The sequence below is a fragment of the Lithobates pipiens genome, unplaced genomic scaffold (assembly GCF_037356315.1).
Source record: "Lithobates pipiens isolate NorthernLeopardFrog02 unplaced genomic scaffold, aLitPip1_a1.2 Scaffold_35, whole genome shotgun sequence".
NCBI lineage: Eukaryota > Metazoa > Chordata > Amphibia > Anura > Ranidae > Lithobates > Lithobates pipiens.
The window spans coordinates 7,828,446-7,840,991 of record NW_027507811.1 but is presented as its reverse complement, the minus strand read 5'-3'; the positions used below and the strand labels follow the sequence as shown (position 1 = coordinate 7,840,991).

Here is a 12,546-nt window from a genome sequence, read left to right as displayed (position 1 = left end):
GCAGTCAGCGAAGGTACCAAGGATCAAGCAGGTGGGTAGTCGGACAAGCCGGGTCGGTAACAGGCAGGCAGCAGAAGAACCGAAGGATGAAGCAGAGGGGAAGTCAGACAGGCCGGGATCAGGTGCAGGCGGATAGCAGGAGTAGAAGGTAAACAAGCCGGGTCAGCAGGTCACAGAAGGCAGGTTCTCAGAATCAGGGTACTCGCACGCTGTAGGTCAGACAGCAAGAACTGGATGTGACAAGCCGAGTTAAATAGCCTGCCTGGCGCCAACAGGCGCACACACGCGCGCACGATCGCGCGCGCACCCGCGGACGCACGGCGGAAGGTCCGGACTGAAGTCTACTGGCAGGATCCTCCTGACAGGCTGCTTTAGTCTTCCAAGATAGGGCAAGTGCTGACGCAATGTCAATAGTTCTGGAGCTGGATAACACTCTGTGGCTAGCTTGTGACCAGGATAGATTTTGGAAAGGGCCAGACATAGAACCCAGTGCCTGAAGGTTACTTCTAGGTTATCCTTGCAATATCCAGACCAGCAAGGTCTGGGTACGCAACTCCAGAGCTAGGCTGAGGAAACGCGGCTTCAGATATCTGCAAAGAAACAACGCCCACCCTTCTAGGATACCAGCAAAAAAAAAAAAAAAGGAGGCATGCTGGTTGTAGGAGGAATAATCCTGAGTTGGACTACAATTTTTTTTTGTTTCCCAGTCCTCCTGTAGGCAGCACTATAACTCAACAGTTGATGGACGAGAAAGCAATGGGGCTTTTAGAACCATTGTGCAATGCCTGGGGAAGTATTGTGACAGGTCCAGGAAGCTTGCTTCCTTATTAACTAAAAGCTCATCCACAAGCAACCCCTCTTCAATCCCACTTTACTACCCCCTACTATTCCTAATTTTTCTTTTAATTAAAGCCTTAAAAACCCATGTTTCCACTGTCATGTGTTCCTCGCCCACACCTCCTCCTGAAGACCGGTGATCCGGCACTGTGCCTTCATCCACTAGTCCTCTAAAGTGACATCATTACTCATGCAGTCTTCGGGAGCCTGAGAGAACCCCACCATTGGACTGCCCAAGTGCCAAAATCACCCAAAGGTGAAGACACTGAAAGAAGACACTTTTATACTGGGATACCTTTAATCTAAGATAAAAAAAATAGTTGGTGGGAAATTGATGGTAAGAGACCAGCTTCAAATTAGAACTGGAGTTAGATGGCCTTCCTCCATAAGCTTTTCCTCATAGCAGGGGTTCAAAACTCTGGCCACATCAGCATTATAGTCAACCTCAAAGGGCCAGCTGTATCTGTAGGTCTAGATGTCCCAACTGATGTCAGGAGCCTCCCCACCCTCCCTTACATCACAGTGCACCCCCTCTTACATCACAGTGCACCCCCCTGATCTTGTGCTGCTTCCTGGGAAGAAGCTGGGGCGGAGGTGTGAAAAAGAACACAGTGCAGGGTCAGGGGAGGACCAGAGGAGGGTTAGAGTCATCTGCCGGAGTCTGCTGAATGCTGAGACCAGGGGGAGGCGAAGACAAAGGGCTGCACAGAGAGGTGCAGGATCTGTAAGAGTTTTGTCTTGCTCTCTGCTGCTGACTGCTGAGATGGTAGGGGGTGGAAGAAGGCGCCCACAAATCTCTCTCTCTCTGGCTACTCAGAGAAGCTCAGGATCTGTCAGAGGACTTCTGACCTCCTCTCTGCTGCTGACTGCTGAGACAAGGTGAGGGCGGAGACAAGGGGGGTGCCTCAGCTGAAGGACAGGTGCGAGGACCACATGCCCTGGTGGGTCGGATTCGGCCAGCAGGCAATGTGTTTGACACAAGTGCCTCATAGCAATACACATCTTAATTACAGGTGTCTTCGGCAAGCCAGGGTTCTTCTTGATTGATGGTGGATGGACCTTTCCTCTGCATATACTAGAGCTCACATTATGATGAATGCCTTCCAGTCCATGAAGCATTTAATTATGATCCCAGATTGTGTAACGGCACATTCCCAAGGGGCAGTTGCATGATTGTCTTAGCAGTCGGCAGCAGGGAGGAGAACAGAAGTCCCCTGACAGATCCCGAGCTTATCTGAGCAGCCGCAGAGAGGCTTGTGGGTGCCTTCTTCCTCCTACCCCGTCTCAGCAGTCAGCAGCAGAGAGGACAGAACTCCTCTGCCAGAACCTGCACATCTTCAGGCAGCAGTGGAGAAGCTTGTCTCTTCCTACAGAACTCTTCCTGCAGATCCTGCACCCTCTTGTCTCCGCCTTCCCTGGTCTCAGTATAGCCGACTCCAGCCCTCCTCCAGACCTTGAACTTCTGGGTGCCCAGCTCTACCCTTAGCTTCTTCCTGGAAGCAGCACATGGTAAGAGGGTTCCCTGTGATGTAAGGGAGGGACATCTAGTCTTGCAGATACAACCTACCCTCTGAGGGCAACCGTAACGGTGAAGGGGCCGGTGAAGAAATTGAGTTTGTGTCAGAAACCATGATTCAGACTGAGACAGAAGTACAGTTAAATCACACTTGTTTATTAATAATAATAATAATAATAATAAAAAAAAGGTAAACTTAGTCAAAACATATCCAGATGTCATGGTACTACTACAGTGAGCCCACAGGCGAGCAGGTGACACGGGTTCCCCCCTGGGGCGTGGAGTCTAAGAGCCAGTTGGTATTCTGCCAGGGACCCCCTCACAAGGGTTTGGGCTTAGCTGCGTGCTGACCCCAGTTCACGACCCCCGGGTTCACCCCGCTCGCTAGAGGAGTACCAGAAGACACTGTCAGACAAGGATGGATGAAGCAAAGGAGAGTCGGATAGAGAGCCAAGGTCAGGAAGGGGAGCAGACAACGTAATCAGGAGAACTAGCCGAGTCGGTACACAAGAGATCAGTTCACGAGAGGTCAGATTAAAGCAGGTTACACAGAGGGAGCTCAGAAACAAGCGTTGCTCAAGCAACCAGAAACAGATCTGAGAAGAATTTTAATAGAGAAGCACTTGGGGGGGGGGTGGGGGGGGGGCTGCACAGGAAGTAGCAGGAAGGAATGATATAATTAAGCAACAGGTGAGGCTGGCGACACCCATAGCTGCAGAGTGCAGCAGAGCTGAGCACAAGCTAGTGGAACAACAGGATCCAGCCGAACCTACAGCAGCAAAGGTGAGACACAGATCAGCTCCGCAGCTGATCTGTGACACCAGAGTTCAGGAACCGGAACGGATAGTCAGACAAGCCAAAACGTCAGGGAGCCGGAGATGAGAGTAGCAGCAAGCAGGATCTGGAGCCAGAAGGAATGTCAGCCAAACAAATCTTTAACAGGAACATAGGAGAGCGTCTCTAGAGACGTTGACCAAGGCGAAGGCAAAGATCATCTGGGCTGGATGGCTTAAAGGGGTTGTAAAGGTTTGTTTTTTATTTTCTAAATAGGTTCCTATAAGCTAGTGCATTGTTGGTTCACTTACCTTTTCCTTCGATTTCCCTTATAAATGTTTTTTTTCTTTGTTTTCTTTGTCTGAATTTCTCACTTCCTGTTCCTCCTCAGTAAGCTGTTCTGGCTGACTAACCACCACTCGGATGATGGTGAGAAGTTTACTGAGGAGAAACAGGAAGTGAAATATTCAGACAAAGAAAAAAAACATTTAGAAGGGAAATCAAAGGAAAAGGTAAGTGAACCAACAATGCCCTAGCTTAGAGGAACCTATTTAGAAAATAAAAAACGAACCTTTACAACCCCTTTAAGTAGGCAGGACTGACGAGCAGGATATCATCAACTGGTGAGTCACTGTGGAGAGATAGGAGCTGGCAATTAGCCAACAGCTGAGCTTTGAGAAGGAAGACCCGAGCCCAGCCCTGACAGTTTGACACCCCTGGACATAGCCAGGGTACAGAGGCGTACCTACAGGGGTCACATCTGCAACCCGGTCCCATGCTGCTTCTCCTCCTCTCTCTCCCACAGGCACCCAGCTGCTGCAGGAGGAAAATGAGAAAAGAGATCGCTTCCTCTATATGCAGCCACCCCCACCGCTCCTCCTATCCAGCTTCTTTCTGCCCCCCCCCCCCAGCTCTGCCGGGTTTCCCCCTACCCTCTCCCACCATCTACTGCAGGGGGATCTGTCAAGATAGAGAGCAGGGATGGGGCCAGTAAATATGTTACTGGCCCCTTCCTTGTCTGAATGAATAGATTCAGTGTACCGATTGTTCATTCATACCTGGGGCATAGTAAACTGTGTTTCCTATGCTTCCATTTGTGAATGAAGGGGAAGCTTCTGTACAAAGCTCTTCCTGTCCAGTCATTCTGTGCAGCTGAGGCTGCAGAGATTGAGGACAAAACCCTCCAGTCTCTATCTCCTTTCTTTGTCTCAAAGGTGGAACATCAGATGTCAGTCTAGATCCCTGATATCTCACCAAAGCCCCCCAACGGGGCTCCTAAACAAAAAAATTTAAAAAATAATATTGTAATTTTTTTTTTTTTAAATGGAAATAAAAAATAATAATAAAAAATCTAGACGTGCACTGCCGAAAAATGTGTTCGTTTTTGCTTCATTCGTTTTTCAGGTCATCTGTTATGATCTAAATTCGTAAAATTTGAACATTCGTAAATTAGAAAATTTTCAAATCCGAAAATCCAAAAATAAGAAAGGAAATCCAAATGAAAGAAATCCGAAATAATAACTAACTGACTAATAATAACTATTACTAACTATTAAATTATAGGTATTGAAATTTCCTTTCAAATTTGGTTGTTAGTCAAAATAACGAATACGAATTTGGCTGTTAGTGAACGTAAGGAATTTATCCGAAGTTACGAATTATCTGAAATAACGAATGCCGTATCTAGACGAATGGAATGTAACAAATTATTAATAAATAATAATAAAAATGTTTTATTATTACTAAATAGTTTTGTTCCATTTATTTAGATGCAGCATTCGTTATTTTGGATAATTCGTAAAGTCAGATAAATTTGTATTCGTTATGTTGACTAACAGCCAAATTTGAAAAGGAAACAGTAACAGTAAAGTTGTTATTAGTTAGATTCTATTTCCGATTTTCTCGTTTTTTTAATTTGCGGATTTTCGTTCTTTTGAATTTTCGTTCTTATTTTCAGATTTTTCGAAATTCCTAAATTTCGGTATTTGAATTTTCCAATTTCCGGATTCCAAATTTTCTAAATATTTAAATTTACGGATATTTTAGATTTTCTTATCTTCAGATTCTTGTACTCGGATATTTCGGAAATTCAAAAATACGATTTTTAAATTTCTGAATGTTTGAATTTTCGAATATACGAATATTTGGAAAAATTCGTTAAAATGGGTTTTTCGCTAATTTGGATATTTCCAAATTAACAAATTTGTCAAAATTTCTTTAAACGAATTTGGAATGAAACAAATTGCACGTCTAAAAAAAAAAAAAAAAAAAAAGACTGATACCAGTAGCAAAGCTACCAGGGTCACAAAGGTCCCACTTGCGACTGAACCTTGATGTTCTGCCACCAGGCTCAGAGGGAAGGACCCCGGTCCAGAGTCAAGGGGGCCCGTCATGGTTTCTTGCACGGGGGGGGGGGCACGAGGGGTCTAGTTACGCCACTGCAAGGTTTTATGAACATCTGTCCTTTCAGGAGCAAAGACCACTTTATTGCCACACCTTGCAGGAAATATAATTTATTTTTCTTTAAGAAATAACCACAAAGGGACAATTATGAGGTGTATGTCAAATGGGAATGTATCACTCACAGGATTTAATATCATAGACATTACAATAAAATCATGCCGTAATGAGGTGTTATCAGCCTATGAGCCCTTTTCCCATTCAGCCAATAGATGTTTATTAAAATTTAAAGGGACAGTTTAAAAACAAAAATATATAATAAAATTGATAAAAAAAAATATATTTTTTAAAAATAAAAGTGCCCCGCATACCTAGGTCGCGCACGCATATGTAAATGGTGTGCACACCACACATGTGAGGTATTGCCGCGAACATCGGAGCGACAGCAAAAAGTCTAGCGCTAGACCCCTTCTCTGTAACTCTAAACTCATAGCCGATGTCACAGTCCCGGAGGATGCTGGGACTGTCGCCATGTGACATCAACCCATGTGACCAACCCATGTGACATCAACCCATGTGACACCGCCCCATTGTCCCTATATAAGTGGCAGCGCAGTGCGTCCCTGGCATCGCGGCCGGAGAGATCGTCGAGTCAACATCTCCTGGAGAAGAAGAAGAAGAACAGGCGGCGGCGGCGACAGAAGACCGGGCCACCGCCTGTAAAAGAGCTATAAGAAGGCGCGGTGGCCCGGCAGAAGAACCGAAGAGGGGGACAAGACCCCCGAAGTCGGGAGAAGAGGCCGGCGGCGGCGAGGAAGAAAGCCGGGCTCCTCCGCTAGCAAAAGAGCTACAAGAAGATAGCGGAGGAGTCCGGCGAGAAGACCCCCGAAGACGGAAGACCCCCGGAGCTGTGCAATAAAATATTTTAACCCTGTGTTGTGTTTTTTTTCGTACTTTTTTTCACAGGTGAATGGGTAGGGGTACATTGTACCCCATACTCATTCACATAGGGTGGGGGGCCGGTATCCGGGGCCCCCTTATTAAAGGGGGCTCCCGGATTCCGATAAGCCCCCCGCCCGCAGACCCCGACAACCAACGGCCAGGGTTGTCTGGAAGAGGCCCTTGTCCTCATCAACATGGGGACAAGGTGCTTTGGGGTGGGGGGGCCGCATGCCCCCCCTCCCCCAAAGCACCCCCCCCATGTTGAGGGCACGCAGCCTGGTACGGCTCAGGAGGGGGGGGGCGCCCGCTCGTCCCCATCCCCTTTCCTGGCCGGCCGGGTAGCGTGCTCGGATAAGGGTCTGGTGTGGATCTGGGGGGACCCCCACGCCGTTTTTTCGGCGTAGGGGGTTCCCCTTGGAATCCATACCAGACCTAAGGGCCTGGTATGCTCTGGGGAACCCACGCCAATTTTTTTTTCAGATTACATAAGGGGCGTGGTTTATGAGAAATGGGAGGGGCCAAAATGATGGGCGGGTCATGATGGGCGGGGTCTGGCGCCCCCTCATCCAAAAACTTCACCAGCCGCCACTGGTATATATTATGTTTTGTTTTAATTTATTAAAGTGTATTTTCTCCAAACAAACTGCATTTAAAAAAACGATAAGCGAAAAACTGTGTAACAAAATTGCAGCAACTGCCGTTTTGTTCTCTAGGGTCTCTGCTAAAAAAGAAAAAAAAAAAAAAATATATATATATATATATATATATATATATATATATGTATGTATATTTGATTTAAATCAAAAGTGGACTCTAAAGGTTGGAAGGGCATCATTTGTGGCAGCCCGCTATAGTTGGTTGTTGCAGCCTTTAACCACTCCAACAACAGATAAGGTGAGATATTGGCCAAGGATGAAATGAGGGGGCAGGTTATGGCAATGGATAAGGAAATCTCTAAGTTACAAACCACATTGTTACATACAATACATATTGTGAAGGAATGTAATATACATACTGATAATCAGAAAATGTCTATTTGCTTATGTGTATACATGTTTCTATGCAACTCCTTACTTATTATGTAGTATACAGATTGGCTCTCTGTTTGGAGTTAAAGATGGCGTCTGAACCCTACATCCCACGCGTGAGAAGAATGCATATGAGATAACAGAACCAGAAGCTTCAACCAAACTTCAAGCATCAAGTTTCTCCATTTCTCTTGTATTTTAACCAATGAGATGTACCTATTAGACTGACATAGCAATGACGTATCTTTCTGTATAAAATATTGACACTGCCCAGAAATAAACCAGAAGTTAGAAGTAACCGAGCTGAACGTGTCTCAGAGATTGTTTACTTCTAATGTGCATGCACATTTATACTTTTTAATTAGAAACAGCAGCAGATAACCTTGAACTAGATTGTAGTTCTTATCAATTTCAATATAAGAATACAGTGAAAGGTTATACAACAATACAAATAAAACACACTAAGTCCGTATGCAAAATCCATAATCTGGGAGACGCTGATGTTTTCAGTGATGAGAATGAAGTTGGTGTTCCAGAAACACGGCTTGACTCCTCAAAAGACTGGGCTGTTTAGATTCATGCTGATCCTCTTTTTTAGAGGCACACGGGAAACAGAAAAGATGGGGGGGGGGGATTTCTCTATGTTAGATGTGAGGAAGAAAGATGATCTTGTGGTTGGAGATTTGGTTGGTGTTCCAGAAACACGGCTTGAGGCCTCAAAAGTCTGGGCTATTTGTATTCATGCTGATCCTCTTGTTTAGAGGGACATATGACATAGAAAAGATGGAGGGGGTTTCTCTATGTTAGATGTGATGTGAAAGTGAGGAAGAAAGATGATCTGTGGTTGGTGTTCCAGAAACAAGACTTGACTCCTCAAAAGGCTGGGCTGTTTATATTCATGCTGATCCTCTTGTTTGGAGGGACACGGGAAATAGAAAAGATGGAGGGGGTTTCTCTATGTTAGATGTAAGGAAGAAAGATGATCTTGTGGTTGGAGATTTGGTTGGTGTTCCAAAAACCTGGCTTGAGTCCTCACAAGACTGGGCTGTTTGTATTCACGCAGATCCTCTTGTTTAGAGGGACATAGAAAAATTGGAGGGGGTGTCTCTATGTTAAATGTGAGGAAGAAAGATGATCTTCTGGATGGAGATTTGGTTGGTGTTCCAGAAACACGGCTTGACTCCTCACAAGACTGGGATGTTTGTATTCATGCTGATCTTCTTGTTTATAGAGACACAGGATATTGAAAAGATGGAGGAGGGTTTCTCTAGGTTAGATGTGATGTGAAAGTGAAGAAGAAAGATGATCTTGTGGTTGGTGTTCCAGAAACAAGCCTTGACTCCTCACAAGACTGGGCTGTTTATATTCATGCTGATCCACTTGTTTGTAGGGACACGGGACATAGAAAAGATGGAGGGGGTTTCTCTATGTTAGATGTAAGGAAGAAAGATGATCTTGTGGTTGGAGATTTGGTTGGTGTTCCAGAAACCCGGCTTGAGTCCTCACAAGACTGGGCTGTTTGTATTCATGTTGATCCTCTTGTTTAGAGGAACACAGGACATGGAAAAGATGGGCGGGGGGGGGTTTCTCTATGTTAGAGGTGATGTGAAACTGAGGAAGAAAGATGATCTTGTGGTTGAAGATTTGGGTGGCATTCCAAAAACACGACTTGACACCTCGAAAGACTGGGCAGCTTGTATTCATGCTGATTCTCTTGTTTAGATGGATAGGAGACATAGAAAAGATGGGAGGGGGGTTTCTCAATGTTAGATGTGAGGTGAAAGTGAGGAAGAAAAGATGATCTTGTGGTTGGAGATGTAGTTGGCGTTCCAGAAACACGGCTTGATGCCTCAAAAGACTGGGCTGTTTGTATTCATGTTGATCCTCTTGTTTATAGGGACACAGGACATAGAAAAGATGGAGAGAGGTTTATCTATGTTAGATGTAAGGAAGAAAGATGATCTTGTGGTTGGTGTTCCAGAAACACGGCTTGATGCCTCAAAAGACTGGGCTGTTTGTATTCATGACGATCCTCTTGTTTAGAGGGACACGGGACATAGAAAAGATGGATGGGGGGGTTTCTCTATGTTAGATGTGATTCGAAAGGGATTAAGCAAGATAAATCAAAAGGGGTCTGTTACGCTGAGGATGAGGGGTCTTAGATGGTTGGATGGAAAATTAAAACGGCTGTAGAGGAGGACAATGGGGTTAATGGAGAAGGTGGTGGCATTGACAGAGGGTGAAAGAAGAAGAGATGGTGGAATGTTGTGACAGTTGATATGGATATCCATGCAATACAAAGTACACAAATGGGGATACAGCAAAAATTAGATAAACTATAGCAAATTACAGAAATACCAGTAGGCTGGCAAACAAAAAGAGAGAGAGAGAGCATGATATTTTGGTGAGAAATACCATGACTTACGAGTTGGTGCTACAGAAACACTGCTCTACTCTGTACAGGACTGGGCTGTTGACATTCTTGCTGATAGCCTTGATTTGAGGGACATAGAAAAGATGGAGGTGTTTGAGATCCCTGATGTAAAATATAATTCATATGGAAAACATGTCCTGAACGTTAATACACCTCAAAGGTTGTGTTTTCAGGATGCTAACACGCCTCAAGGGTTGTATGGGACCTCTGATGTCTGGTAAGACTGGATTTCTGTAAAAAACATTTCCCGCACTCAGGACAGGAATACGGTTTCTCCCCCGTGTGCAATCTCTGATGTGTGACAAGCTGCGACTTCCGCTGATAATGTGTCCCGCATTCAAGACAGGAATACGGCTTCTCCCCCGTGTGAGACCTTTGATGTATGACGAGCTGTGATTTCTGCTGATAACATTTCCCGCACTCTACGCAGCAGTACGGCTTCTCCCCCGTGTGGGACCTCTGATGTTCGTCAAGTACCGATTTGCGCTTATAACATTTCCCGCACACGGAGCAGGAATACGGCTTCTCCGCTGTGTGAGACCTCTGATGGATGATGAGTTCTGATTTGCGTGGGTAACCTTGCCCGCATTCAGAGCAGCAGAACGGCTTCTCCCCGGTGTGTAATCTCTGATGTTCGACAAGCACCGACTTCCGCTTGTAACATTTCCCGCACTCAGGACAGGAATACGGCTTCTCCGCTGTGTGAGACCTCTGATGTATGACAAGGTTTGGTTTCTGTCGATAACATTTTCCGCACTCCGTGCAGGAATATGGCTTCTCACCAGTGTGAGACCTCTGATGTACGGCGAGCTCCGATTTCCACACAAAACATTTCCCGCACTCAAGGCAGGAATATCTCCTCTCCCCTGTGTGAACTCTTTCATGTTTGACAAGTAGCGATTTCTCTGTGAAACATTTCCCGCACTCGATACAGGAATAGGGTTTCTCGCCCGTGTGGTATCTCTGATGTGCAGTAAGATTGGACTTGTATGAAAAACATTTCCCGCACTCAGGACAGGAATACGGCTTCTCCTCCGTGTGAGATCTCTGATGTCTGACCAGTGCCGATTTATAAAGAAAACTTTTTCCGCACTCAGGACAGGAATGTAGTGCCTCACCCGCATGCAGTTTATGATGTACAGTATCATATTCCCGTAGAGGAGATTCCCCATACTCAGGACTGGAATGTGTCTCCTCAGCCACGTGAGATCCCTGATGTACAGCAAGACTTAATTCAGAGGGACTCCGTGGTCTATCCACACTGTGAAGTCCACCATCTATAGTGGAGATCATTGTCTTTTCTCCTCCACAATCTCCTGTGATGTCCTCATCTTCCATTCTACAACCTGGAGATAAAGTGAGACGATCCTTTGAGGGTTTCTCCATGGCGTGTCCTGGAAAAATATAAAAACATCATCAATAGATATGAGAGGGTTAGTTCACTTCCATCAAGATCCCATCTGGAACAGGTAGATATGAGTGAGGAGATGTTCTCTGTGGAGGTCCCAACCAGCCGGGACTTTTCCCCCCTCTTCAGTCAAAGGTTCTTTGGTCCTCCCAGATCACTTCTACATTTACACAGCCTTGTCAGAAGAGCAGGAACCAATGGGGACTGGGAGGTCCATGCTCTTCATACAACCACAAGCCTAGGTTTTACATCCCAGTAAGACTGGTAGTAGAGTTTTATGGTAACATTTAGTTATCTTAAGTCTTTAAGTCTTCTGGAAGAAGAGGAACCAACCTAAGAAAGGCTCAATCTGTATTATCATATCTGTGCTACTGTAACTAGGAGTGACCCACAACCTAATACTGCCAGCTGAACCACAAATAGGGTATCAGTACAGGGAGGGGACCATCATCAACCTATTATTGGCTGATATCACTCAACTCCCGCCCTACTCTGGACCAATCAGTGAGCAGTAACAGAGCAGAGATAAGAGAAGAATATATGATGGGTCACCTGTGCTGATCTCTGTAGGAGTGTCCTCCTCTACGAATGTCCTCGTCATTCCAGCCTTCTCCGTATATTGCTGATCATCCCTCACATACGTCTCTTCTACTTCACCCTCAACTTTCATGTTCATCAGATCTTCACCCTAAACCAACAGAATGGCAGAAAATAACATCTGTAACATAGAAGTATTTATGATGTGAGATCACATAGAAAATATCATCTTGTAGAGTCCACACATCATCTCCACATGTCAGAGTGTTCAATCACTTTATGTTCCCGACCCTCAACTCCACCTACCTGATGATGGTGGGGGATGGTGTGACCTTCCTGTGTGGAATCCCGGGAATACAGAGGACGGGGACATCTCTCTGGTGGGTTCCTGGTATTAGGCAGCTCCATCATATCCTTGTGTTCTTCTGAAAACTCCTCCATCACTCCATACTCCTCATCCTCCTCTTTATACTCTTCTTTAACAATAATATTATAATCCCCGAAGGTTTCATCCTGGATAAAAAAATAAAACATTCATTGTAATAAACATGTAGGTGTATAAAATATAACTATCAGTGATTGTTCCTCACCTACCTGATGATGGTGGGGGATGGTGTGACCTTCCTGTGTGGAATACAGAGGACGGGGACATCTCTCTGGTTGGTTTCTG

General features: G+C 45.3%; 2 protein-coding genes across 2 annotated transcripts in view; both read right to left on the bottom strand.

The window, feature by feature from the left end:
- The window catches only part of LOC143955711 (uncharacterized), a 338,238-nt gene that overhangs the window by 325,125 nt on the left and 567 nt on the right, over positions 1 to 12,546 (bottom strand). The window lies entirely within an intron of this gene.
- LOC143955795 (uncharacterized) lies at positions 7,802 to 12,122 on the bottom strand. The gene is made up of 2 exons (XM_077465916.1): positions 11,892 to 12,122; positions 7,802 to 11,325 (listed from the first exon to the last, which is right to left on the bottom strand). The coding sequence occupies exons 1-2, from the start codon at positions 12,013 to 12,015 to the stop codon at positions 10,109 to 10,111; spliced, it is 1,341 nt and encodes a 446-aa protein (XP_077322042.1). The 5' UTR covers positions 12,016 to 12,122; the 3' UTR covers positions 7,802 to 10,108.